The sequence below is a fragment of the Mastomys coucha genome, unplaced genomic scaffold, assembly GCF_008632895.1.
Source record: "Mastomys coucha isolate ucsf_1 unplaced genomic scaffold, UCSF_Mcou_1 pScaffold14, whole genome shotgun sequence".
NCBI lineage: Eukaryota > Metazoa > Chordata > Mammalia > Rodentia > Muridae > Mastomys > Mastomys coucha.
The window spans coordinates 65,228,567-65,254,172 of NW_022196896.1; the positions used below are offsets into that span (position 1 = coordinate 65,228,567).

Genomic DNA, 25,606 nt, shown 5'->3' on the forward strand with positions numbered 1-25,606 from the left:
CGGATTCTTCGGGGTATGCGCGTGCGTGGCGGAAGTGCGTATCTGTGACGTAAATACAGAGCGCCGTAAGTGCGGGCTACGTAGCGGGAAGGGAAGTGGCCCCAGCGGCGGCTGGGCTCGGCTGCCCGGCGAAGGTGGCGGTAATCCCGGACCCAGTGCGAGGCCTCGCGGGTCTTCAGGTGCGGCCTGCTCTGTGTGCGCAGGGTGGCGTTCGTGCCGACGGCCGTTTCCACGGTCATCTCGCGACCTGGCGTCTCAGCGGCTGGGTGAGGGACCAGCCGGCACCCGGCAGCTCGAGTCCTAGGCCCGCCGTGGAGCTGCTGGGTAAAACCACCCATTTACGTTGGAACCGCAGGATTAGAGCCATTTTTCCATTCTAAGCAGGTCTGGAATTTTGCAAGAAGGCACGCACCTTGTCGTTGCTTGTTCTTAATTCTAAGGTCACTGGGCTGTCTGTATTTTTAGTTGACAGAGGCTTGGGGTAATGGAGACCTGTTGGCAAGGAGGGGCGGGGCGGAGCGCCGCGGTGTGCTGCTAGGCTGGGCGGTGACCAGAAGTCATTTAGCTTCGGACTAGTTGAACTGGACCCTCCGCACTTTTATTCTTCCTAGCCAGCTATTCTAGGAGTAAAACCATCAAGGAGTGGAATATGCTTCGTTTTTATTGTCATGTTCTGTATAGCCAGGAGCTTGCTGGCCATCGCAGATGGACTTGTACAAATGCGCTGTGTGTCTTATCTTTCCAGTAACGTTGCTTTTAGCTTAGACTTTTATGTTTTTGTTTTAAATCTTGTTCATTAAAAACATGAATCTTTTGAACCAGTGTTCCCGTCATTGTCCCATGTCCGTGAGGAAGTACATCCCTATGCTGCATTTTCCTTGGCTTCCACTGTCGGTAGTGAGCTACTACAGCTGTCAAAGTCTTGATTGAGGTGAAGGCTGGGAAACCATGGACTCGAGTTAAGTAGTTTTAGGTGGTGCAGGAAGAGTGTAGTACTTACTGCCTTGATGCCATTAACACTTGGCCAGCCCCTAGACAAGCCCCAGAACCAACTCCATTGCTTCTGGCCCCTAATCCTTTCTGAAGGTGGCAGGAGAAAACGTCATAGCTCTGAAGAGGAGTGCTAAGATTCCATCTAAGATTATCCCTGAGAAAAGTGTTTTCATTCCATCTAGGAAGATGCTACCAAGTACTTCTTTGAGTTCTTCGATGCACGGGAATGGAGTATTAAATTCCAGGGATGCAGCAAGGCACACAGCTGGAGCTAAACGCTACAAGTACCTCAGAAGGCTTTTTCGATTTCGGCAGATGGACTTTGAGTTTGCTGCTTGGCAGATGCTCTACCTGTTCACTTCCCCTCAGAGGGTTTATAGGAATTTTCACTACCGGAAGCAAACAAAGGATCAGTGGGCCAGAGATGACCCCGCCTTCTTGGTCCTCTTAAGTATCTGGCTCTGTGGTAAGTGTGTCTCACTTAAAAGCAGTATAGTTGAAAAACATATTGGGGGTTTCAAAGGAAACTTTATCTTTTGTGATAATGTATAATGGGTCAGACTCATGGGCCATGTGAAGCTGTGGGGTTTGCTTGTTTGTCTTTCCAAAAACGTTAAAAAGCTGGCAAGAAAGAAAGTAGTGTTCTTCCTAGTGCTGGCTGTAACATGCCAGAGTAAACTACTGTACCAGGGCTGCTAAAGCAGAGGATGGCATTCGCCCCACAGGCCAGAGTAAACTACTGTACCGGAGTTGTTAAAGTAGAGGATGGCATTTGTCTATAGTGGGGTTTCCTTCTCGTTTGAGACAGCGTCTCGATGTGTAGGCCAGGCTGACCTGGCTGGCACTCAGGATGCTCTTAACTCAGCCTCTTAGTGCTGGCAGTACAGGCGTGTTCTGCCTGATTTAAATAAACAAAAAACTAGTAAGAACCAAACCCAAGTGTGTGCCAAGAAATACTAGGATAGGAATTACATTTCTTAATAAGACAAATCTGTGAGGCCAGAAGGTTGTTGTCTTTATTTTTGTTTTTTTTTTGCAGGAGGAGGGGTAGGGAGGGGTTGGTAGGACCAGGAATAGAAACCAGTGACTTAAATATACCAAGCAAGTGCTCTACCATAGAGCTACACCCCCAGCCTTTCAGAGTAAGAGTTCTGAAAGTACTGATTGAACTTGAAAAGAACCTTCAAGCTCTTCAGTACACCAGCTGGAGTACATCAACAGCCCCCGTCAACTACAGGGTATTAAAGTATGCAGGTGCTTTTCACATTTAACTGGACTTAAGAGTAAGTTGAGTGCCAACCACTCCTGTGTTCTGAGTACCCTGTGTCCTGGTGAACTAGACCATGAGTCCTGCTCCTTTACTGCATTCAGAGGTGGCATTTATTTCCACATCAGTTGCATGCATCTTGTGAGGGTTTTCCTCATTGTCTGTGTACCACCTCTACTACACTGTGGGGTATGGGAGTCAGGGACCGTCATGTACCCGAGAGCCTGGCAGTGAATCTTGTAACTCTTATTTCAGTGTCCACCATAGGATTCGGCTTTGTGCTGGACATGGGATTTTTTGAGACAATAAAGCTGCTCCTGTGGGTTGTGTTCATAGATTGTGTAGGTGTTGGCCTTCTGATATCAACTTTAATGTGGTAAGTATCAGAGAGTGCGTTCTTATATGCTGTTGAGCCTCTGTCTGCTTCCTTCAGAGCTGTAGTAGCTAGTGAAGGTAGAATAGCTGAAGTGGCTGGGTGGACTGCCAGGCTTATTGTAACATGGCTCTTGGGTCTGTACTAGGTCAGAAAATACTTTAATGGGTGCTTACTGTCATTGTAGCAAATCCCAGAATGGCTATACCCTGCTAAATTCTGATTTTTCATTTTATGTGTGTGTGTGTGTGTGTGTGTGTGTGTGCGCGCGCATGCGCGCACACACACACACACATATATATACACATATATATATGTATACATATATATATATACACACACATATATATGTGGTTCTGCTTGTATCTGGTTAGCTTTGTTTTCTACATTTGTCAGTGCATTTCCAGGTGCATAAGTGCTTCGGTGGTGTTTTGGTCCATTTAGATCTAGAAGGTTATCCTTTGGAGTTTTACTTAAGTCAAGTGTGTTTGATAGGGGTTTTGTTTTCTGTGTCGCTCCTCTGTGCTGAGAAGAAAGCACATCCAAAGGTCTTCAAAGGCCCTCAGCCTGCTTCTGTCTGGGGTTGAGTGAGCAACCACAGTTGGCTGTAGACTAGAGATTTGGTGTTCAGCTTGTCGCTTCGCTCAGAGAATGCTCCTGTGTGCTTGGCTTCCTGGGCAAAGGGTGGTAATATAACAAGTGGCTTCATAGAGGGTAGAGACTGAGGAGGAAACAGAGAAAATGCAATAGTTTCAGATAGGTCCACATGCCAGTAGGCATGTCTATGGTCTTCTTTATAAACTGGAATTGTTCATAGATGGTTTTAGGACAGCAGATCGGTAGACCTTTGGTTCCTAGATATCGTAGCTATTACTATTTTAAACAAAAATGCTAAGGCTATAACCTGATGAGACCAGCCTTTTCCTTTGTAACTTTTGACTAAAAAGTACAGGTTCTGTGAGTATGGGATAGTTAATAAAAACTATGTGTCATTGGTCTAAATTCCTAAAATCTAGCCTAAGATTAATATTGCTAATATAAATGAAATACTCATTGTCAAGCTACTCATGGGGGAAAATATGTAAACTTCCAAGAACAGTCGTTGAAAGTGTCTGCCATGAGTGTAGTGACCTGGATGGCCGCAGAGCAAGGCCTGGAGCTGATTTGGCTTTTGTCCCCATAGTTTCACCAAGTAGGAACTGGCTTACTGTGCTCTTTGTGAGAACACAGGTGTCATGAACTATGAGGAGCTGGAAGTAGAAACAGTAACATACCCCCACTCCCAGCCACACCCCCAGCATCCCCAAAGTGCTATAGGAACTAGCACCAGGCTGTGTTTTGGGGAGCTGTGAGACACTTGATCCCTGTCTCAGAATGTCTAGTTGCAGAGGCATGCTTATGTGCAGCAGCATGGGCTTTTATGTGCATATCTGCAAGTGTGGGTTGGAGGGGAGAAGAGAAATGGAGAGCTAGGAGACTAAGAGCAACACAAAGTCAAGTTCACTGTGGGAAAGTCCTCAGTGTGGCAGTGAAGGTGTAGAGAAGTGGGGAAGCCTGGTCCAGGCAGGGGCTCAAGTGAGAGAGGGGATGCCCAGAACGGGGTGGTGGTAATAGGGTTAGGAGAGAAGGGTTCAGAGCTTCCCATGGAAACAGGATGTGATGACCAGAAAGTTTGGGCTTAGGAGACTGTGGGAAGTGTTGCTGAAGCATTCCTCATTGGCCATGCCAAGTCAGGGGCTGGTGGGATGCTTACTGAAGAGGTGAGCAGAGGGAGAGAGAGGACTGGAAACTACAGGCAGCAGGGTGGAAGTCTCTAGCATGGAAGTGGGAAAGAAGCCAGTCAGTTCTTCAGGAACCAATGTCTGTCCTATTGGTTTAAGGGATTTGCAGAGGTGCAGTAGGAGGGCAGTGGTTACACAGACAGACTTGTGAGCAGGGAGGCAGTGGTTACACAGACAGACTTGTGAGCAGGAGGGCAGCAGTTACACAGACTTGTGAGCAGGAGGGCAGTGGTTACACAGACAGACTTGTGGGGAGTGAACTGCAGGCTCCCTACAGTTCCTCTATCATTTGCTTTTAAATGTTATAATTTATGAAGTTACCTGTGGTCATTTGTGTGTACAATGAGTAATGATCAAATAGAGGTGATTAGAGTTTCCACCTCAAACATTTACAGCTTGTTGCTGTCAGGAACCTTGGAAGCCTAGCTGGCTAGCCCTGACTGCTGTGATAATTAGAACACCTCACTTCTATTTTGATAGCCATCACCCCTTAAGTCCTTAGGTTCGGGTGACCATGATCCCATTTCCTGTTGCTCTGAGGTCAAGGTTTTGAGTTTTCTTTTGTATCACATGTGGGTTTGTCTTTGTGTTCCTGGCTTGTTTCGTTGATTTTATTAATTGAGTGGTACACATTCTTGGCTAAAACATTGTTTGGTGAGTTCCAGTTTGTTCAATGAAGTACTATTGTTTGGGCTTGTTGATAACTAAGTGCAGAGTATTTATTATACTCTGCTGTGCTTTCTTGATTTAGTCTGTTTGTCTTGTTTTTTGTGCTGTTTAAAATAGGGTCTAAACAAACTATAGTCCAGGCTAGCTTAGAACTTACCATGTAGTCCAAAAAATGGCCACCAACCGCTTGCTGGAATCAAAGATAAAGACACTTGCCTACTTTAATCCACAAAGTTGTCTTCAGACTTCATACTTTTCACGTTCCCCCATAAATAAGTAAACGGCATTAATTTCCACAGATGTTTATAGAATTGTTCCTTTCAATAAGGATCTGGACACTATGGTTTTCTGGTAGGTTGGATTGTAGTGCAGCAATGGAAGCATGCATGAGCGCACACTTTTGTCTGGGTCTACCATTAGCAGTCCCTTTCCTGTGTTCCTTCTATTTCTCTCACATTTTAGTGGTAATGACAGTTGATGAAGTGGGTTTTCTGTTGATTGGCTAGTTTAGATGTCATGTTTTAGTGATGTCATATAGACTTTAATGCCTACATATAACTTTGGGCCTTTGAACTGCAAGCTTTGTGTACAACATAATCCATGAGTAAACGCATCTGTCATAGCTAATGCCAATCCTGACTCTTCTCCCTCATTCTCAGAACCACTCTTGGTGCTGCCAGATGACAGGCTAGCGGTAGCAGCTCTTATCTTCCTATGTACAGGTGTTGAGGGCAAGACTGCTGTCTCTGACTTTCAGGCCTCATGGCAGATGTCTTAATCCTCACCTTTAACTAGGGTTGCACACCTCATCACCTCCACTGCTGTTCACCTCTAGTGACAGGTGACTGTCATCTCCTCCTCTGTGGAGTCTGCCACCAAAGAGACCCCATCAGAACATTTCAGTAAGACATTCCTTACATCTGACCGTGGCTTTTTCATGAGCGTAAGGTTGACGTCACAAAGTAGCCACAGGCACCCTAAGACCTCACTCCCTGCTCTCTTGCTGCTTACAGGCACACACAGGTCTAGAGCTGTGCTAGGCACCATCAGTGTCTTGGGCCTTTATGTAGACATTACGATTTAAAATTGTGTCTCAGATCTCCATCTCTATTCTTACTGTCCTATATCATATACCATGTCCAGCTTCTCCCACTGGAAGCTCTTTCATTCATTGCTCCATCTCTAGGGCATCAGTAACGTGTTGCAGATGGTTGGAGACTGAGAGAACTAGTACACTACGCAAGATGTTTTCACTTTCCTCTTCAGGTTCATCTCGAACAAGTACCTGGTGAAACGCCAGAGCAGAGACTATGATGTGGAGTGGGGCTATGCCTTTGACGTGCATCTGAACGCTTTCTATCCACTCCTCGTCATTCTGCACTTTATCCAGCTCTTCTTCATCAACCGTAAGTGCTCATTTCTCATATCGTCAGAGTTCTTACAGTGTGCTGACACTCACTGTACGCTTTCTTTTCCTGACAGATGTTATTCTCACAGATACATTTATTGGATATTTAGTTGGAAATACCTTATGGTTGATTGCTGTTGGCTATTACATCTATGTGACCTTCCTGGGATACAGTGGTAAGTTTTGGTGGTTTGAGAATAGAATGGAGAAGGGCAGAGACATTGACACACACTGCTTGAGGTGTTATGGTTCACTCATTACACAAGTGTTCTTACCTTTTAGCTTGCCTCCTGTCCAAAAGTAGAGTGGAACAGGTGTGTGTGACAATTGGAGCCATGCTAACTCATTTTTGCCGAGTTTCAGGTAGAAGCCCCTGACTCCCTGCCTTATTGTGTTAGATGGATTTAGGCCCCATATTATTAACCATGGGGTAGAGAGGAAAAGACATGGGCCCATGGTTATGGGCGCTGAAGTAGTTACAAACATTCTTAGGGAATGATCCCAGATCAGGCCCAGAGTCTGCTGATCCCAGGCCATATTTGCAAAGTTACTGCTAAATCTTCTAGGTTATGTTTCCTAACATGAAGTTTAGTCTTAGGCTGATCATTTAAGAGATGATCTCAAACCAGGACTTTAACTCAGTAGAAAACCTGCCTGCTATGTGCAAGATCCTATGTTCAGTGCCCCCAAATCCCTATTGCTAGTCTAAAGATCTTCAGATCTCAGAGAACCATCCAGAGAACTTTTAGCTCTTTGTGCTCTTTTAGCTCCTGGTTTGGAGTATTAGAGTTTTTCTGGTGAATTTTCACCTAGCTTGAAAGTATTAGAACCCATGGCACCAAAGTGCTGGTTCTTAGTGGACTTTTGGGTGTTTGGCATCAGAACTGTTGAGTGAGAAAGATGCTTTGGGCACAGAAACAGAAAACAAGAAGCTTAAGTGTTTACAGTATACTACCTTAGTTCTTCCCAAAGGCTGGGTTATTAGTTGATCATACCTCAAACTGAGCTGTGTTGCTTTTTGCAGTGGAAACACTCAGATGGCTAAAAGTGATTTTGTCCCACATGCTATCATTCTGTATGTATGAAATATAGTGATCGCATGAGACAGATCCATTACCGTGCATGCTGATAGATGAATATGGAGTCCTGGGGCCTTTGTCTAGATTGGAGTGTTTATCTTTCTGTTCAGGTTGCCTAAGGAGATGTAGCTATAGATCTGTAAGCATCGTCATGGTCCTATGTAAGTATGCTCCTCCTTTGGTCCAGTGTGTACATCTGACAGCCATGGCCCTGCTTTTTTTCCAGCACTGCCATTTTTGAAAAATACAGTGATCCTGCTCTATCCATTTGCACCTCTCATTGTGCTGTATGGGCTGTCGCTGGCACTGGGATGGAACTTCACCCACACGCTATGTTCTTTCTACAAGTACAGAGTGAAGTGAGCATGATAAACTCTGGTGTTGGGAAGGGATGAGTTCTTGTAAATCTGTAAATAACTTCAAGATGTAAAGTTTTACAAATTCAAAGTGATATTAACACTTGTCTAGACCATTCCTTAAAACTAATTAAATGTACATTTCTAATAAATATTTAAACTAAAGCTGTAATTGTTTAATTATTTTCACTTGAAGCTGTATATAAAATATCAAGGGTACAGTAAGTGGTAGATCACACAGACCATCTTGTTAGCAAAATGTAACCCATTTACACAGTCACCTTCGAAAACTTCAGCAAGCAGTATGGCTCACACAGGAGCACAATCCCCAGAGGGACTCTGACTTGAGAACTGCCTGTGAATGCCTGTAGAGATGACAGCCACTGTCTTACCAGGGTAGCATCCTTGTCTTTTAAAAAGATTCAAGAGGAACCGGTAACTATCTGAAAAACAGACTAAGTAAATACCAGGTGTAATAAGAGTGCTACAAAAATTCTGTCCACTCATTGGTTTAAGCCATTTTTATTAGAAGGAATCTTAATTCAACATAGCTTTTCAAACTTCTTTATTTGAAATACACATGGACAGTTGTAGCACAGAGACAGTTATGAAAGGCACAGTCAACAGGACATTATTAGGTTTCAATTATAGCAGCGAACTTGAAAATAAATAATCTGCCTTTAAAAATTCAACAGGTACCTCAAATATTACTGCAGTTATTAATTGTTCAACCCATGAAGACATTGTGAGCAACGTATGTGCAGAGAAAAGAGAACCTGGTACATCCTAGCAAAGGGGCTCCTTGGGCTGCTCCAAGACTGTCCCCCAACACAAAGACGGACCATGTGGAGGAAGTGCTCCAACTGAGCCGTCCTTGACTCCATTGGGGGAAACAGGTGTGAGGCTTAGTGGACTCAGACAGCATTGTCCCAGCAGCTCTTTGTAAGGCTCCAGAGAATGTTCTTTAGGTGGTCTTACACAGCTGGAGCATTTCCAATAAAGAATGGAATGCTACGAAAGCTAAAGGACCCTACTCTTGTTATTCTGGGACTAATCGCTAACTCAGAGGCAGAGCAGCTGTAGGAAGCAGCCTCCTTAGTATCACAAGTATTTAGCTGTCCCCACAACAAGCCTATGTTCAGAGCAGCAGGAGCCCCGCTGGGGACCAGGGTTCACACTGCACACGCAGGTCAACCTGCTGCCTGTCCACTTTCACACTTGCAGTTTTAGGTAGTGCAGAAACTGGAAAGGGGAGCATTTCAGAAACAGGTCCATTTAGCTAATGATAGAGTACAGGGGCACGGGTAACAAAATCCTTGGGGTGTTTTTGTTGGTGGTTTTATTCTTTTTCTCTTTGTAAAAGGCTGTGGTCATCTTGTAGCATTGTATGTTCACATGCATTAAATTTAGCATATTAATTAGCATAGCATACATGTTAATATTAATCATGTAAGTCCTCTCAACTATCAAAGTTAAGTTTTACAAGCTGTAAAAGTTGCTACATAGCTCGGGGATGCCCTTTTCTAGAAGCCTTGAAACTGGGACTGGATCCCTTACCATGTGAAGATGAGGACAGTGTTAACCCCTGGTTTCCGTTCCTTCAGTTCTGTTTATTGCCTTCAAGGCTATGGCAGCATGGTTAATAATAATGATAATAAGCATGGATGAGTGAACCAAGATAAGAAACTTCATTAGCAGTTAATGGCTTGGAAGTGCAGGTATTTTAGGGAACAAATACAAAACCTTGGTCAGAACATACAGGGTTTGAGCCATGAGCTACTCAGCTAAGTGATTTTTTTTTAAAAAAAAAATTACACCTGTCATTGCAGCCTGTGGCCCAGGATAGCAATGAGTGGCACAATACAAGACTGTAAACTTACTCAAAGCTTTTTAACAGTGTCCTTGTTTTTGTAACTTGACCATGTGGTTCTTGAGCATGGACCCTGTAGATGCCAGCCCCATGCTGCACTGTCAGAAGGTTAGGCACACCAGCAAGTTGACATGAAGGTGGGAATTTTTCTTCTCATCAATCTGGTCTAAAATACCATTCATCATTCTTTCCTGTACTTCTGTCAGGCCTTTAAGTCAGTATAATTAGGAGCATCTAGGAGAAAAAGATGCCTACAGCCCACACCTACAACCTCATCCTGGCAGTTTTACAGAACAAAAACTTAACACAAGTCTGACTTGTAGTGGAGACAAGGGTCCTGGCACTAAGTATCCTAGCAGAGACCAGGGAACAGGGTTTGCTAGGAATGAGTTTATTCTTAGGTCAAAAACCATCAGTCAGCTGGGCATGGTGATGCACATCAGCACTTGAGAGGCAGAACTGGGAGAACCAGCCTGGGGTGCAAGGTGAATCTTAAAAACTAGTCTACTGCAGGCAATCACATATGAAGACTTCTCAGGACAGAGTCTGTTGCTTTTAAAAGACACCACAAACCTAGCCACATATAGCACTGCCTGTTTATTATCCACTGCTGCACATCAGAAGTCTAGGTAGGGCCCACTTACAAAGCTGCAGTGAAGGTGTTTACCAGGCTAGCTGCTCATCCAAGGATTTCCTGTCCAAGCTTAGGTAAGTGTCTGGGTCAAACTGCCTTATGGCAAAAGGTCTTACAGCTCCCACTTGGTGGTAACGAAGCCTCTGGCTCCTTAAGGCAGGCCACCTGCAGTCACTTAGACCAGCGATACTGTTCAGAGTTCTGCTGCTGCTGTCTCTCACTTCTACCAGCCTGACATGGCTCTTGAGATTGGGCCAGTCACCCACAGATAATCTCCCTTTTGTTAAGTAACAAGACATGACATGGTCACAGTTCTCGATATACTCAGAAGGGGAGGATATTGTACAAAGTCATGGGAGAGGTCGTTCTTAGAATCCTGCATGTGACAGATATACACTTATTAACTGGAACAACCTTTGCCAACATCAATTCTTTCCACATAAGCAAACTTTTCCTTGAGGGATAGCAATGTTGAGAACTGTAGTTCTCGTAATTATGAAAGACTTAAAAAGAAGTCTAGTCTCCCAACTTTCCTGACAGCTTTTGAAATAAGCATACCTAATCTTTTACATGTAACCAATGATTTCAGGAACCTTTGTTCAAACACACTTTGATGGACATAACACATGTCTAACCTACAAGCTAAATCATCCATCTGCATTCACTTTCATGCTTTTCAAATGTACCTCGAGGATACTGAAACAATGCATGCTGGGAAGAAGGATGGTACTAACATGTAGCTGGGAAATCTTGGCCGTTCCACCAAAATCCACACCTTCACCCACATTAACGGATCCATAGGTCTATTTTTAACCACAGCAGCAGGAGCACTCCTCCTTTCTAGAATGCTCATGTTTACATGGCCAGCAGAACCCTCCCACCGTGATGCCAGTGTCCTATATTTCTAGGATCCAATATGGTGGCTGCTGGCTATGTGGCCACTGAGCACTCCGAAGGCTGCCAACTCAACTTTTCATTTCAACAGGTGTGTTTTGTAGCTTCTGTAGAGGCCAGCACTGCTCTAGATCTCAGCTATTTGAAATACACACTGATGCCAACCATGACCTATTTCACAGATAAATTAGTACTGCATTTGGCACTTTTCCCCGTCACTATGTGGGTGAAAGTCAGTTGGTGGCCTCCAAGGGATAACGTGGATGGACACCTTGCAGTTCTAAGCACTCTGTCTTCACCTCTTCTAGTCTTCATCCTCACCAACCTCCACAGAATCTTGCTTGGGGCAAACACATCTGTTTCCGACAGCCTAATGCTGAACTGGGTACAAAGGAGGGAGCAACTAACACTGAGGGATCAGAAGAGCTCCTGATGTGGTGGAAGACAGGAGAGCTGGCTTCCAGAGCTTGGAGTGTGTTGGAGAATACACACCATACACAATGAAGACTAGACACAGAGTATGTGTGCCCGTGCATGGCAAGATAGCAGGCAAACATTGCTAGGAGAGAGATGAGAGCAACCTGGCTAGTTAATTGGCTCATCCAAATGTTAAAAGAGCCTGCCAAGGCTCAGGCATGTTCCAGGTACTGGGAACAAGCTCATGGGGGAAAAGGGAGGGATTCCTTGAATGAAGGAAAGGACTTGGCTAAAAGAGTTCCTAGAGACAAGACAGATGGGTAGAGCCCAGCCAATGGATATGCTCAAAGACCTACGCAGGAGACATTCAGAGGGCCCGCTGGAGTTTCAAAGCTTGGCCTTCCTGAACTTGCAGCCGCCACTGAGAAAGCAGAGACCTAAGACCTGCACACATCTGCCTGGTTTCACAGTCTGTTACCCTGCTGCTGCACACTTGAGTGTGGGAGGACAGTGCTTACATTTTCTAAGGATTTGTTTGTGGGCACAGGGCATAGGAAATCACAGAAGAAATCTAAAAGTTGGAAGAAACGAGAGGGGAAACTTACAAAACACCAAGAAAAGCTTCAGCTGGGCTTTGCCATGCACAGTAGTGTTTATCTACATTTTCCCAGTCAGAACATACAAAATGGCAGCTGCTTAGTACTGTGTGTTCCATATACTGGGCAACTAAGAAAGCTCCAGGATGAGGCCACCTGCTGGGACCTCCCATAGCCCTAGGCCTCCGCCACACCTGCTGGACACGCGCAGCTCTACGCATCAACTGCTGCCCCGCCTTCCTGACTGTAAGAGCAAAGCACTTTTGCCAACTAGCGTTACTTGGAACTGCGAGGTGAGGATGCACACACACTCTGTGGACACAGTATTCACCTCCATGTTCATGACACGGCAGAAGAAACAAGTGCTACGGTTGTCTTTTGCCAGAGCCCCTCACCCAATATAACTCACACAACAGCATTACCCAGAAAACATTATCTGAACTCCAAAACCTACCACAGGTTTTTGGTCTATCAAAGGACCAACCAGGGAGAAAAAGAGACAGTGTGTCTAACTACTGATTAAGGACAGAGCAAAAGGGAAAGGAGACTTATCACCCACATGGAGGGAACTATGAACGGGTGAAGGAGTCTGTGGAGACGTGGCAGGGGCCTCCCACCTGGACACTGACAATCACACTGGTTTTCCATGGCTACACACCATACACAGTACAGTAATCCTCGAGAGGACATTGGTCTTTTAAAATCTTGATTTTTTAGGAATGACAAATGCCTCTGAAAATATTTTGTTCAGAATTGCTGTGATTATAAAAGTACTTCAAGTTAAGAAACCCATCTAGAACCAATCTGGAATGGCAGTGCACTGGAAAAAATGGCGTTGATCTATAATGTCTGCATCTCCAAATAAAAATATAGAAAGAACTTAAAAAAGCTGGGGAACCGCTTCTTCAAAAAAAGGTGTTGATTCAAAACTTTACTGCACAAAAATATGTACTTCTTAAGTGCTTCTAATAAATTAACTTCATAACATCTTCATGTGTATTTATATATTTATATTTATATATATATAATATCCCTGATCGTCTATAAAAGAGGGTCTATAATAGTAAAATAAGTGGACTTCAAAAGTACCCCCTTCACAAAATGTAGTTAACATCAGTTTTCTCAAATTTTAAGGAATGTAACAATATGTACAACTCTTGTGTATTAGTATAATACCAAAATAGTCTCGGTCATGTTAACAGGCTGTCAGGATTGTAAAACATTTGTGTCAAGTTCAAACTGGAGGACAGCCTAGCTTCAAATGAATGCAGTTATCCGTGGGAAGAGTCCCTGTCCAAGTGGAGATGACAATCATCTTATCTACAGTAGGCTTCACGAGAGGTAGTGTTCAAGTCCAAACAGAAGAGGACGTGCTAATTATCTTTAATCAAGAGTCATAAGAAAGGACATGTTGGTTTCTAAGCAGGTTCAACTGGTGACTTTTTTAATATGAATCTGAAATACAAAAGAATATAAGATTTGATAAAGCAGTTAATTCACAATTCCAAGAAGTCTTCATTTGCAAAATCAAAAACGAAGCAGCAAGGTGGCTTTGGTGGCTGAATGCACTTTTACCTCATTAAGAATGGCCCAAACAGCGGAGTTCTGAATAACCGAAAGTCGAAAGGCTGAAATAGGGTTTAGACCAGGATCCACGATTCCCTCTGCAACACCATACTCAAATTTTCCTTCAAGACAGAAAATATTTATTGTTTAAGAACCGTTGGAAAGCAAGGCAGTGGTGGCACATACCTTTAATCTCAGCACTTGGGAGGCAGAGGCAGGCGGATTTCTGAGTTCAAGGCCAGCCTGGACTACAGAGTGAGTTCCAGGACAGCCAGGGCTACACAGAGAAACTCTGTCTCAAAAAACCAAAAAAAAAAAAAAAAGAACTGTTGGAGAGTCATGCATAAAGTGCCACCAAAGTCAAACTATTTTTGGTAGACAGGAAACCTGTGTGCTTTCTTTAACCTGGTTTACTCAACTTCAAAGTTCCCTGATCTAATGTGCTTTTAAAGACCTTAGACGAAGCCTGTCTAAAGCAGGAGCACACTTCTGCCCACTGTAAACTCCAAGCATGGTAAAGAAATGTTTGTTTTGACAACAGTATAAAACCTACAGGATGTCTGCAAATTGGCCCTCTACTCAAACCTGATCAAAATCCATTTTCTAACAGTGCTCAGCTTGCCTGCCTGGAAGCTCAGCTAGTCATAAAGAGCCTCACCATTTCAGACATCAGGGGTCAGCCTGGGGCAGGGGCTCTGTCCATGTGTATCTTTCCAATGCTCTATTGAGAAAAATTTAGATGTGTAGGCCACAAGGACAAGCAAGAATGCTAGAAAAAGGATTTCTGCCTTATTTCTAGAGATGAAACTCAATATATGTTAACGAGTGTGCTCTGGAACATGACTCCTTATTCTTGAACAACATTCCACTTAAATAAGAGGTCCAGAGTTAGTTTTCCCTGTCATCAGAACTAACTGCAAACATCTGTCTCTGCTGACCTTCGAGTGATTGATGTTTTCTCAACTCTATCTTTGAGACATCCCCTCACCCAGCCCAGTACCAGTCCACACACACATTTTTTTTAAATCATGTGTGTTCTGTTTGTGTGGGGTGTGCATACCACACCCTGTGTGTACATGTGTGGGGTGTGCATACCACAGTGTGTGTGCATGTGTGAGTGTGCATAGCAGCTGTGTATACATGTGTGGGTGTACATACCACAGCATGTGTGTACATGTGTGAATGTGCATAACAGCCTGTGTGTACATGTGTGAGTATGCATAACAGCCTGTGTGTACATGTGTGGGTGTGTATACCACAGCTTGTGTGCACATGTGTGCGTGTGCATATCACAGCCTGTGTGTACATGTGTGGCTCTGCATACCACAGCATGTGTGTAGATGTCAGGTTTCAGCACTTGGTTCTCTCCTTCCACCATGTGGGTCCAGAGGACTGAGCACAGTACTGCAAGTCTGGATGGTAAGTGCCCTCACCCGCTGAGCCATGTCTGGAGCCACAGACACATGGCTGCAGTGGAGTATACTCTCAGTTGGAAGTTATTTACATATTTTTGATATTCACTTTCTGCCTTATTACACTGTGGATGAATCACTGCCGGTTAGAGCAAAGAACCTGGCCTGCAGTTAAAATGGATTCTGAACGGAGCGTTCTCTAGCTGCACTGGAGCACCTCCAAGTCTTTGCTGCCACGAGATGTCGGCTTGGAGAAGGTGTCCTCTCTCCCTCTCCGCACATGTGGACTGTGTTCTTTTTGTTTTTTTGTTTTGTTTTGTTTTGTTTGAGACAGGGTTTCTCTGTGTAGCCCTGGTTGTCCTGGAACTCACTCTGTAGACCAGGCTGGCCTGGAACTCAGAAACCCACCTGCCTCTGCCTCCCAAGTGCTGGGATTAAAGGCGTGCGCCACCACTGCCCCGAGTGATCTGTGTTCTAAAGATGCTGATTATATTATTTGTAGTTCATTTTTCTAAGGAAACGAGGTTAGATGTGATATTAGCTTAAGAGTCCCAACTCCCACAGCTGGCCTTGGCTGTGACTCTCTTTCAATCATCCACAGCAACTCTCTGTGCCTGGAACACCCACTTCCAAAGTCCAGCATCCATGATGGGTCTCTCTTCAAACAGCTCTTTTCTTTTTCTTTTTTCTTTTCTTTTTCTCTCACAGAGTTCAGCCCAATAGGTAATGATTGGAGGAGAAAATAGAGGGGCAAATGCCAGCGTGGCTGCTAGCCGCATACAGTGCTAGCACTAGTACCTTCAGGGGCATTCAGGTAAAATTTAAGAGGCAAGCTAAGCCTGCCAAAGGCATTCCTGCCCATCACGTTAACCTTTTGAGCACATGTGCCATAATCCTAAACTGAGCATGCGTAGAGTATACTAAACTGCGCAAGCTCACGAAAGCCAAATCCGTCCCAGGATAAATGCTGACTCACTAAATAGAATCCCCAACACACTTCCTTTATTATAAAAGAACACTGCTTTGGGAAGCCCACGACTGCCACCTTGCTTGCTGCAGGTCTTAGATCTGTCTCCATTCTCTTCTGTCTCAGGGTTGCACTCAGCAAGAGGTGAAACTACTGCATTTGGTCACAATTAAAATCCCAGACTATGGGCACTGGAAGGGACTTCAAAGGTCCTGTGGCTCTCCTTCCACACACTGGTCAGCAGTCCTTTCCCAGGTTCTCTGTTTCTCTACCAAAGGTTCTTTCTTCTTTAACCCACTGAAATAAATCTGTTTCTTTTCTATGACATCAGCACTTTCCATACCTACCCCCAAATACACCCAGCAGGGGGCGCAATAATTGCCTGCAGGTTAGCTGCTTGCTTGTTTTCTTTCAGCCATGCTTTGTGGCTTAGAAACTCAGTTCAATTCAATTCTAGCTCCCTACAGGTTATTCAGGACCCGTTTTCTCTCCCTAGCTTTCCCCATTAAACATGTAGCTGAACCCCGATTCCATTTACCATCCCTAAGACCCTCCAAGGCTCTCCAGGTGCCAATGTCAGGCAGCCAGCACCCCAACAAAGACAACACACCCCCAGCGAGGGTCAGAAACCCAGGCAGACCAGCATGTTGATGCTAGATAAAGACATGAGAGCAGTGAAGACCATCCAGAAAGAGGTGGATAGAAAGAAGCAGCAACGGAAAACTCCATGTCACTGAGATACAGCCATGGCACAGGTGATAGAGAAAGCCAACCAGACAGGGAACCTCCCCCACCCACCCCTATTCCCCACCTCCCTATCCCCACACCCCGGGGATGCAAAACCCTGTCAAGATCAGAAACCCAATCTGATCAAGAGAATGTGACAACTGGGCATGTTGCTGACAGTAATTGTCAAGCTTAACGCTTGACAAGGATTTGAGATAACTTGTAGGGCTCGGTCCAGGCAATAAGGGCTGTGTTATTAAGTAGATATTACCTATTCTGAAATAGCCATCTTCTAATCGTTTTTCTTTGGTTTCTTTGCTGATTTCCAAACTGTCGCTCTAAAATAAAGCAAAGGCAGCAACTGTATAAGTAATTAATTCTGTTTAAATCAAATCTAACTTGTCTGTGAGAGTGGCGTTTGTGGCATAGCTATGAAGAAAAATGACATCTCAGTGAAGAACTCTGAAAGTCTGTTGGTAGAAGTTACTTCAGCCATGAAGAAAGAAAATAAGACTGTTGAGAAGATCTGAGCCTTCCTTACAGAGCGGTGAATTAACTGTGGCATCGTGGGACTCAAAAGACACAGTAAACAGTGTGCTAAAATATGAAACCTTCTCCTACTACAAACAACCATATTATTTTCCAGTAGAAAGCAGAATGAAGACTACAGATAAAACAATATCGGATATTCAACAGTTTAAAAACTTAATATAGCCAGCCACCATTAAAGTCCTGAACATGAGAGTTTTTGTTCATCTAATAAGAATAACCTCTAAGTATCCACTGTGACAACTGCCTTTAATCGGCACTACTAGAGATCACCTGGGAAGAAAGCCTCAGTGAGGGGCTGTCTGCATTGGGTTGGCCATATTTGTAGAAAGTGATCTTAATTCGGAAGACCCAGCCCACTGGGGGCAGAACCATCCCCTACTCCCTTACATAGTTCCAGAACCATGTGTAAGCGTGAAGAAACTGAGCTGAACACAAGTGTGCATGTGCTCATTTCCCTCTGCTCTTGAGTGTGGCTATGATGTAACTTGATATTTAAAGTTCCCACCTTGACCTCCCCACAATGATGACTAGAACCTGGAACTGTATTATAAAATAAGCCTCTTTTTTTCCCTCTCTCTCCCTCCCTCTTTTTAAAGACTTATTTATTTAATTATTTATTTATCTATTTATTTATTTATTTAATGTATGTGAGTACACTATAGTTGTCTTCAGACACACCAGAAGAGGGCATCAGATCCTATTACAGATGGTTGTGAGCCACCATGTGGTTGCTGGGAATTGAACTCAGGACCTCTGGAAGAGCAGTCAGTGCTCTTAACTGCTGAGCCATCTCTCCAGCCCAGCCTCTTTCTCTTCAATTGCTTTGTGTCAGGGCATTTTATCCTAGCAACAGAAATGAAACCTAGATAGACCCTCAGATGCAGCAGCAGCCATACCTTAAGAGGCAGGACATCCACGGTTGTGTTCAGCAGGATGTCTCCTGGGTGCTCTTGATTGCCGCTGTGGAACAAATAACTGAAAATACACACCAAAGAATGAACACCACGAGCCAGACCTGAGTGTAAAAGACCCAAGAGCACAGCCTCACCCCAGAGTGAGCTCTTGGAAGGTTTCTGAAGGCACAGTCTGACCATACCAGAACCTGCAACCACCTAGCTGACTTCAAAGCGCTGGAGGAACCAAGACTGAAGGATGCAGCCCCAGGCTCTGTGTTATCCCCATCAGAAGTCATCATGCTCGCTGCTACTCAGCGGACACAGAACTGACCACAGGCTGACTGTTTCCAACAGCTTCCTCTTCACCACAGAGCAGTTCCTTGAGTCACAGAGCTTTCTGGAGGACAGTCCTGGGCCATGCCATAGTCAAAGCCTACCTTCAGGGTTATGAGCTTAAAGCACTGGTAAAGCACATGGCCAGCATGTACAAAGCCCTGGTTCAGTCCCCAGCTAGAACATACAAAGTATGCCTCACAGTAGCTAGATGTAGTAATGCATGCCTTTAATCCCAACCCCAAGGAGACAGGCCTCTGTGAGTTGGAGGCTAGCCTGGTCTACATTGTGAGTTCCAGGCTAGCCAGGACTATACAGTTATACAGTAAGACCCTGCCTCAACAAATAAATAAATAATTATACGCCATTAATGCCCAGTGGGATCTACAGCTGTGTGACCAGTCGGATAGTCAAAAATCAATGTTAGCCATCATACTAACCTGCTAAAGAAAAAAAACACAGAATCCTATCAACTGACCAAGAAAGGGCATCTGACAAAATTCAAAATTGGGACGTCTAAGATGGCTCAGTTGGTAACCGTCTTTGTTACTCAAGCACAGGGACCTGAGTTTGATTCCCCAAAGCCAGCCTCGTCACACCAGTGAGTTCTAGGAAAAAGCAAGAGATCCTGCCTTTAAGGAAAAAAAAAAGGTGGAGCTTGAGCAAGAAGGTGCCCGAGGCGCATCTCTGGCCTCCATGTGCAGACACAAAATAAAAACAGCAAGTCACACCAAAAACCCAGCCCGCTGATGGAGTCTGTGTCTGTGAGGTAGCTGGATGCCACGTACAGCCTACAAAGTCAGCGGGCATTCCTGTGTAACTCCAGCACAGTAAGTCTGCCGCTGACATTTTACTAAATGGAGGAGAGCTGAAGGGACTCTGGATATCACATTTAAAAAAAAAGAAAGAAAGAAAGAAAGAAAATAGTCTCAAATTTTATAAAATGGATGTGAGTCCCACAAAACCTAAAGGGTTGCAAACACCAATGGGGCGCTAAAAATGACCTGCACTGGCAGTAGTGCTCACTAGGAACATCAACCAATTTAACCAAATGCTGGTCTAATAACCTGCTCTTCCTGTGTACTGAGGTAGTCTAAGAAAGAGACATGGAAATGATGAGATTTCAGGACGACATCTAAATGAGAGTAACAAAAGTTACAGATTAAGTTCTGGTCCAGAAATAACAGAATCTACCAAGTAGAAGGCTGCAGGATAGCTCAGCAGATAGACACTTGGTACCAAGCCTGAAGGGCGAAGTTCAGTCCTCAGCACCCACAAGGTGGAGGGAGAGAACCCATTCCTACATGCTCTCTGGCCTCCACACATACAATATAGTACTTTACAAAATGTATTCAGAACATTAGAAGAGATGGCATGCCCGAAGAGACATGCGTTTCTGGTATTCAGTGGTGTGACATTAACTTATAACCAAACGGTTTGCCACCTGCCATCTCCTCAACCTACTGTGCACAGAGCCCATGGTATCAGGAACCACATTACAAGCAAGTCTGGATTCTAGAAAAAATGTACCCCATGGTCACTGACCTCTCCACATTGACCGGTTTGTCGAATTTAAACAAGATGTAGTCCCCAGCCGTGGGGGTGATGGCCCAAAAGAAGTCTTCCCCCATGTAGGTCTTCTCCAGCGTGTGCCCTTGGTACACCTTCAGGGAGGTGGAGACCTCTGCAGGTGGGTTCACATGGATCTTGAGAAGCAACGGTTTCATGTAATCTTTATCCTAGGAGGACACACGTGGGCCATGATGTGACACATAGCTCATCTGCACACTAAAGAGCAACCTGTACAAGCTAGGAAAAACTACACGAGGTCACTAACCGTGAGTTTCTGAATTTTCCCTGACAGAGACGAGTGTAGACCCACGTGCTGGAAGAGGGAGGGTCGGAAGCGGATTCGTAGGTTTGCCTTCTGTCTGTCGCAGTGTTTCTAGACATTTAAAAAAAAAAATCTGATTTTACTATTCAATGATAAGGAGCAAAGCAGACACTGAGAGCCCTGTCAGGTGGCATAGTGACGTCACTCCTAGTCAGTCCTTACTCTCAGGTGTACTGGGGTCTGACACTATGCCGAAGGAATTAGACAAAGACCACAGACAGCACTGGAAGAAAGCAGTACATCCTCCACAAGCCAGGTCTGATAACCATCTACAGTCAATGACAACAGGGCAACAAAGTTTCAAGACCCACCAGTGTTTCCACCATGCAACAGGGAGCTACCAAGTAGAAACAGGCTCTGCTCTAAGAGATCTTTTTTTTTTTTTATTGATTTAAGTTTTATTGCATTATGATGAAAAAAGATACATGATTTCAATTTATCTGAATTTGTTAACATTTAAAAACATATTTTAAGTAAATAGAATTAAATCACATTCTTGTTTTCCTTTTGTACCCCAACTCCTCCCAGAAACCCCCTTCAATACCTACAATATCTTTTTTGTCATATTCTTTAAAATTTATGAAATATTATAACAAAAATGAGTATTATAAAAGTTGTTTGATATAAAACAACAATCAATTTATCAGTCTTATGTAGATGCTTGTCTATGGCAATACTGAAAATACATGTTTTTCTCAAGTATTAACTGTATATTTCAAAATAATACATCACTACTAATATTTTCTTAAATGAACATAAATATATAAAGTGTTTTTGTTTGTTCATTTGTTTTATATTTAGTAGAGCTTAAAATCTTGGCTCTTACTGTGGTAATTTGATACAAGAGTTACAAATGTCAAGCAAAGCATTCAGACTTACTCTTTGTTGTTCTCTTACAAACCCCTTCCCAATTTAATTGTCTACATGTCTTTTGGGTATATAAATACTTTAAAGATATGTAAGCTGTTCTGAAAACCATAGTATAGTGTAAAAACATGAAATAAACACTACTACTAATAGAGAGGTTGAGATAAGAGAAGCAAGATCTCAAGACCATTATGTTGTACACAGCAAGACACTGTCGTGAACAAACAAGCTAAACGTGTATATGGATTATATAATATTGGACCTATTTCTCCAATTACCAAATTAGAGAGACCACTGGATGACAGTCAATAAATTTCTAATTCCTCATATTTTTGGATTTCAATCGATTAGGATATGTTGGTAATATTAATTTTCATATTAAGATATTAAGAAAAAGTAATTGTTACTTCCTGTTGTTTTTGTGGAATTAGATTTGTGTAGATTTGTTGAAAGATTACTTTCTTGCTTCTTCTAGGGTGTAGTTTCACTCCTTATATTGATGTTTTCCATCTATTATCCTTTGTATGGCTGGATTTGTGGAAAGATATTGTGTAATTTTTGTTTTGTCATGGAATATCTTGTTTTCTCCATCTATCGTAATTGAGATAGTAGCCTGGGCTGGCATTTGTGTACTTGTAGGGTCTGTATGACATCTGCTCAGAGACTATGCTTTCATAGTCTTTGGTGAGAAGTCTGGGGTAATTCTGATAGGTCTACCTTTATATGTTACTTGACCTTTTTCCCTTACTGCTTTTAAAATTCTTTGTTTAGTGCACTTGGTGTTTTGATTATTATGTGACAAGAGGAATTTCTTTTCTGGTCCAGTCTATTTGGAGTTCTGTAGGCTTCTTGTATGTTCATGGGCATCTCTTTCTTTAGGTTAGGGAAGTTTTCTTCTATAATTTTGTTGAAGATATTTACTGGCCCATTACCTTGGGAGTCTTCACTCTCTTCTATACGTATTTTCCTTAGGTTTGGCCTTCTCATTGCATCCTGGATTTCCTGGATGTTTTGGGTTAGGAGCTTTTTTGCTTTTTGCATTTTCTTTGACTGTTGTGTCAATGTTTTCTATGGTGTCTTCTGCCCCTGAGATTCTCTCTTTTATCTCTTGTATTCTGTTGGTGATGCTTTCATCTATGACTCCTGATTTCTTTCCTAGGTTTTGTATCTCCAGGGTTGTCTCTCTTTCTGATTTCTTTATTGTTTCTCTTTCCATTTTTAGATTTTGGATGGTTTTGTTCATTTCCTTCACCTGTTTGATCGTGTTTTCCTCTAGTTCTTTAAGGGATCTTTGTGTTTCCTCTTGAAGGGCTTCTAGCTGTTTACCTGTGTTCTCCTGTATTTCTTTATGTCTTTCTTAAAGTCCTGTATCATCATCATGATAAGAGATTTTAGATCTGAATCTTGCTTTTCCAGTGTGGGTATGTCCAGGACTTGCAATGGTGGGAGTACTGGGTTCTGATGATGCCAAGTGACCTTGGTTTGTGTTGTTTATTTTCTTACACTTGCCCCCCACCATCTGGATATCTCTAGTGCTACCTGCCCTTGCTAAATCTGACTGGAGCCTGTACTTCTTGTGATCCTGGTTGTGTCAGAACTCCTCAGAGTCAAGCTGCCTCTGTGATCCTGTGATTCTGGGATCCTGTGATCCTGAGCTTGTTAGAGCACCTGGGAGTGCAGCAGGTTCCTCTGGGTGTTTTGGGACTGGCTGCAGAGCTTGCACCCAAGGTCTGCTCAGGACACCAGCCCAGAGAGACCAGAAGGAACTTGAGCCACTCTGCTGGTGGAGTTCCTGTGTGCCTGGTCCTGCTGGTCCTAGTTACTCCTGGAGCTGGGAAGTTGTTGTTTCCTCCTTACTTCTGATCCTGAGAGTGTCAGAGTGCCTGGGAGTGGAGCTTCCTCTGGGTGTTGTGGGACTGGCTGCAGAGCTTGTGCCCAAGGTCTGCTCAGGACACCAGCTCAGAGAGACCGGTCTAATGGGTCTTTTACTGTTTTTTGTTTTGTTTTGTTTTGTTTTGTTTTTGTTTTTGTTTTTAAATACATGATAGGTTTGGTGGTGCCTGCCTTTAATCCCAGCACTCTGGAGGCAGGGCAAGCAGATCTTGGTGAGTTTGAGGCCAGTGTGATGTACAAAGCAAGTTCTAGGACAGCCAGGGCTACACAAAGAAACCCTGTCTCAAAAAAACAATAACAAAAAACAAGACAAAACAAAAACTTTTAGAAATGCATCATACATGTATGCACATACACTGTTATGGCTGGAGAATGAACCAAAGGTCTTCATGCAAGCTGTTTAAAGAACTCTACTACTGGGCCATCAAAAGAGAGAGAGAGACAGAGAGACAGACATGGAGGGAGGGGAGGAGGAGGAGGAGGAGAAACAACCTTTCTAACATTAGAACTTTAAATGAAGCCAAGCACATGAAGAACAGAGGAGGAAACAGTTTCCCTGCTGTGGCTTTATTTCACTCATTTAACTCCTTAGTGAGATCTGCTTCACACAAAGTTACTTTCATAAACAAAACATAGAAAGGAAACTTCCAGGCCAGGTACCATGGCGCAAGCCTGTAATCCCAGCACTCAGGCAGCTGCTGAGGCAGGAGGATCTTAGTTCTAGACCAGCTTGGGGCTACACAGCGAGACCCAATCTCAAAAGAAAAGAAAAGAAAGGGAAGGGAAGGGAAGGGAAGGGAAAGAAAAGAAAAGAAAAGAAGAGAAAAGGGAACAAAACAAAAGAGACGAGTCCCCTCGACCCCATGAAGAATCGACTTACGGCATCTTTTTCAGGGTTGCAGACCTTCACCCAGAGAATGTGGTCCAAGAGCCAGTCGATGGGCTTCTCCTTATAGAACATAAGGATGAACTCCACAACCAGAGCGAGGTCTGGCGCCTGGAACATTTTTCCTGAAAAGGCATTCCCAGTCAAGAGCTGTCACAGCGGAACTGACCTCTGTGCGCTAACTATATTGAGCTTTCACTCCCATCATCAGAACAGAGCCACTTTAGCTGGACAGCTGCTTGACTCGTCACCGAGTCACTGGGGTATAAACAGAAGTAGCTGCTATAAAGACTAACACACAAAGCTGCTTAAAGGGTTCAGAAATTCAGTCGGATCCCCTCCCCTTATCTTAGTAAGACTACTCCTAGAAATAAAGAAATTTGAGATATTTACATTTTTTTAAAAAAAAGTATGTAGGGGTGAGAATTCAGCTCGATGGTCTCACTTGTCTAGCATGTGTGAGACCCTAAATTCAATCAAAGAAAGGGAGGGAGGTGGAGGGAAAGAAGGGGAAAGGAAGGAAAGATGGAGATCTAAATTGATAAACACATGGAGAGGAAGAGGAACAGACCCAGGCGGAGAAGCAGGAAGAGGGAGGGAGGGAAAGGCTTACTAATGTTGTCACTGAAACCTTCACAATTCTTTTTTTCTGACTCTTTAAAACAAGTTTTGAGTTAAAGGATAAACAAGGTCAGAGACTGAGCCTACAGCATGGGGTGCAGGGGTGCAGGGAGGCTGAGTTGAACCCGAGATCTGAGCCTATAGTATCTGGGGTGGGAAGGGGGGGATTGAACCTGAGGTCTCATACAGGCTAGATAAGAGACCTACCATTAGGCTGCACCCAGTCCTTGCATTTGTAAGTCAGGATCCCATGACAGCCCATCCTGGTCTCTTGGGTTTGAGATCCTCCTGCCTCTACTTCTCAAATGCAGGCATCACGGCATTTTGCATGTGCACCATCACACCTGGCTTGAGAAGTTATTTTTAAACCCTGTAAATTTCCTTCAGTCATTCAACTGTTTTCAAACATATTTTTTTCCCCCCTTGACTGTTGTAGCACTGTTCCCTCAAAGGCTTTAAAATAAGCACCCCAAATAGTTCATGAGGTTTTACCTCTGCTTTTTTTTTTTTTTATGCTCAGTTTACAAATGCTACAATGGTACTGTAAGTTCTGACATTTGCCTAAATTGAGTGTCACATGGTTTTAATTTTTTTTTTTTTTAAGACAGGGTCTTAACTGTGTAACTCTGGCTAGGCCTGGAACTTGCTATGTAGAC

At 43.7% G+C, this 25,606-nt stretch overlaps 2 protein-coding genes across 9 annotated transcripts in view; one reads left to right on the forward strand and one right to left on the reverse strand.

The window, feature by feature from the left end:
- The first annotated feature begins 35 nt into the window (after positions 1-35).
- Positions 36-8,091, forward strand: Unc50 (unc-50 inner nuclear membrane RNA binding protein). Of its 3 annotated transcripts, none has more exons than XM_031367235.1 (6): positions 36-384; positions 1,176-1,459; positions 2,516-2,636; positions 6,350-6,489; positions 6,566-6,667; positions 7,797-8,091. In XM_031367235.1, exons 2-6 carry the CDS (start codon positions 1,180-1,182, stop codon positions 7,931-7,933), a joined length of 780 nt encoding a protein of 259 aa, XP_031223095.1. In that variant the 5' UTR covers positions 36-384; positions 1,176-1,179; the 3' UTR covers positions 7,934-8,091. The 3 variants fall into 3 exon arrangements, with proteins under 3 accessions (XP_031223095.1, XP_031223096.1, XP_031223097.1); XM_031367236.1 differs by having other exon boundaries at positions 36-179; XM_031367237.1 differs by having other exon boundaries at positions 52-266.
- A 341-nt stretch (positions 8,092-8,432) lies between these two features.
- Positions 8,433-25,606, reverse strand: part of Mgat4a (alpha-1,3-mannosyl-glycoprotein 4-beta-N-acetylglucosaminyltransferase A) — a 129,372-nt gene continuing 112,198 nt past the window's right edge. For 4 of the 6 annotated variants that reach the window (XM_031367229.1, XM_031367230.1, XM_031367231.1 and 1 more), the window contains 7 exons: positions 24,324-24,454; positions 20,627-20,734; positions 20,335-20,528; positions 18,457-18,535; positions 17,280-17,346; positions 13,913-14,025; positions 8,433-13,792 (listed from right to left, as the gene is read on the reverse strand). In XM_031367229.1, coding sequence (XP_031223089.1) covers positions 13,766-13,792; positions 13,913-14,025; positions 17,280-17,346; positions 18,457-18,535; positions 20,335-20,528; positions 20,627-20,734; positions 24,324-24,454 — 719 coding nt within the window. In that variant the 3' untranslated portion in view covers positions 8,433-13,765. Of the gene's footprint in view, positions 13,793-13,912; positions 14,026-17,279; positions 17,347-18,456; positions 18,536-20,334; positions 20,529-20,626; positions 20,735-24,323; positions 24,455-25,606 lie in introns of those variants that run through there. The other 2 variants (XM_031367233.1, XM_031367234.1) reach the window with 2 other exon arrangements.

Excerpts from the sequence above, each read along its gene's own strand:
- Unc50 (XM_031367235.1), top strand. The coding sequence starts at position 1,180 with ATGCTACCAAGTACTTCTTTGAGTTCTTCGATGCACGGGAATGGAGTA. Across the intron at positions 1,460-2,515 it reads CTTAAGTATCTGGCTCTGTG|TGTCCACCATAGGATTCGGC; the intron begins GTAAGTGTGTCT and ends CTCTTATTTCAG. Across the intron at positions 6,668-7,796 it reads GACCTTCCTGGGATACAGTG|CACTGCCATTTTTGAAAAAT; the intron begins GTAAGTTTTGGT and ends CTTTTTTTCCAG.